Raw genomic sequence first — 2,056 nt, 5'->3', positions numbered from 1 at the left:
CACGGGCATCGTGTGTGGGGTCATGGCCTCGAGGAAGCCTGGTCTGCAAGCCTCTGGCTTCCTGGCGGGGTTGAGAGCTTGGGCCTCTGCCTCTTGCAGGTTCCGCGGACGTGCACCAGAACGCACCGTTGGTGAAGTCGCTGCTGCTGGCCGGGCCGTCAGGGGTCGGGAAGAAAATGCTGGTCCACGCCATCTGCAGCGAGACGGGCGCCAACCTCTTCAACTTGTCTGCGGAGAACATTGCCGGGAAGTACCCGGGCAAAAGCGGCCTGCAGATGATGATACACGTGGTCCTCAAGGTACTGACAACGCTTCTCATTTCTCGGGCTCCCATTCTCCAGTAGCTCGTCCCCTTAAACCGACTCGCACGGGCCCTGGCAGGTCATTTCCTCAGGCTGACGTGAACATCCCTCTCCAACGTCCCTACTGCATCCTCTTGCAGACGTCTTAGTTATTGCACCTGGCTGAGCATCCAACCATTAGCAACAGCGTCTTCCTCTGCATAAACATTCCACTGTGCCCCAGGCCGCCTCCTTGTGCCGCAGGAACCCTCTCTGAAATGCTCGCACCTCTGTTTGGAAATTAAATCCACAGTTTCTTCTTTCAGCCCGCCTCCCTCCAGTAATGGCATCTACCTTTGCATTCTGGGTCCTTTCTCACATGCATGAGTTGCCAAGTCCAGTACCTTCTGAACGTCAGCTCCTCACATGGGTAGTAAGGGGAGCCCGCAGGAAGCCAAGCCGACCCCAATAATGTCCATGCTCAGTTACATCATAGGCCAGTGGGTAGGGAAGTCCGCCTGAGCCACCCCCACCCAGCCACCCAGCACCCACTAGAACAGCGGTCGCCAACCAGTGGTCCGAGGACCACTGGTGTTCCGTGAGGTCCGAAAGGTTGGTGACCACTGCACTAGAAGGTCCATGCACCGCCCAGTTCTACGATCTTAGATAAGCTCTGCACCGCCCTGAGCCTCCACTGTATCATCCCCACAGTGAATGAGCCACACCGAATGGTAGGAGGTGCTCTGCCAGCCCTGAAAGCAATGATTCTCTGATATAGTTTATCTGTAGATGATGGTGATAGGTAGGTAGGTAGATAGATAGATGATTGTTAGATAGAGTGATAGATAGATGACAAATGATAAATAGATGATTTGGTAGATAGATCTATATAATAAAAGGCTAATATGCAAATCAACCTAATGGCTGAACTACCGGTCACTATGATAAACACTGACCACCAGGGGGCAGGTGCTCAACACAGGAGCTGCTCCCTGGTGGTCAGTGCACTCCCACAGGAGGAGTGCCACTCAGCCAGAAGCCGGGTTCATAGCTGGCAAGCGCAGCGAGGGTGGCGGGAGCCTCTCCCGCCTCTGCAGCAGTGCTAAGGATGTCTGACAGCCAGCATGGGGAGCGGGCCTAAGCCGTCAGTTGGGCATCCCCCGAGGGCTCCCGGACTGTGAGAGGGTGCAGGTCAGGCTGAGGGACCCCCCCACCCCCGAGTGCATGAATTTCGTGCACCGGGCCTCTAGTAGATACATAAACAGATAAATAACATACATATATAGCACAAAGATTACCAAGTTTTAAAGCCCTTTGATACAGAATACTTATATATAATATTAAAACTTCACAGAATTTTATTTTTATTTGGTTGAATAGCTCAAGTTTAACTTTATGCTGTTCAGTGTGTTTTTAGTGGCTACAATAAGGCAGCTTTACTATATCAATGCAGATGCGTAGCACTGTACTTGGGGCTAGATGTTGGCTGTGCATCGGTGTTCAGGGGGCCCTGAGGCAATGGTTGTCATCAACAGTGGCTCACAGGAATAGTTCCTCTTCAGTCATCCCAGTGGCCACAGTAAGGAAGTGAGGGCAGTAGGGTTTCTTCCCTTGGCCACATGGACCCAACCCTGTGGCGAGGTAGTAGGACGTTCCCCGCTCTCCTCCCCTCCCTGCTGGTCCAGAAGGAACCCATGGAGAGAGAATGTGAAGAGCTAGGAGGCAGGAGAAGAGGACGGTGGGTAGGGAATAGAGGAAGATCATTGAGTTATTTA

General features: G+C 52.8%; 1 protein-coding gene across 2 annotated transcripts in view; it reads left to right on the top strand.

Annotated features, from left to right (window-relative positions):
* Positions 1-2,056, top strand: part of IQCA1 (IQ motif containing with AAA domain 1) — a 115,502-nt gene that overhangs the window by 86,643 nt on the left and 26,803 nt on the right. For both annotated transcript variants that reach the window (XM_023759579.1, XM_023759573.1), the window contains one exon: positions 100-299. In XM_023759579.1, coding sequence (XP_023615347.1) covers positions 100-299 — 200 coding nt within the window. The remainder of the gene's footprint in view (positions 1-99; positions 300-2,056) is intronic.

Source organism: Myotis lucifugus, unplaced genomic scaffold, assembly GCF_000147115.1.
Source record: "Myotis lucifugus unplaced genomic scaffold, Myoluc2.0 scaffold_3, whole genome shotgun sequence".
Lineage (NCBI taxonomy): Eukaryota > Metazoa > Chordata > Mammalia > Chiroptera > Vespertilionidae > Myotis > Myotis lucifugus.
This window is presented reverse-complemented; position numbering and strand designations above follow the sequence as displayed.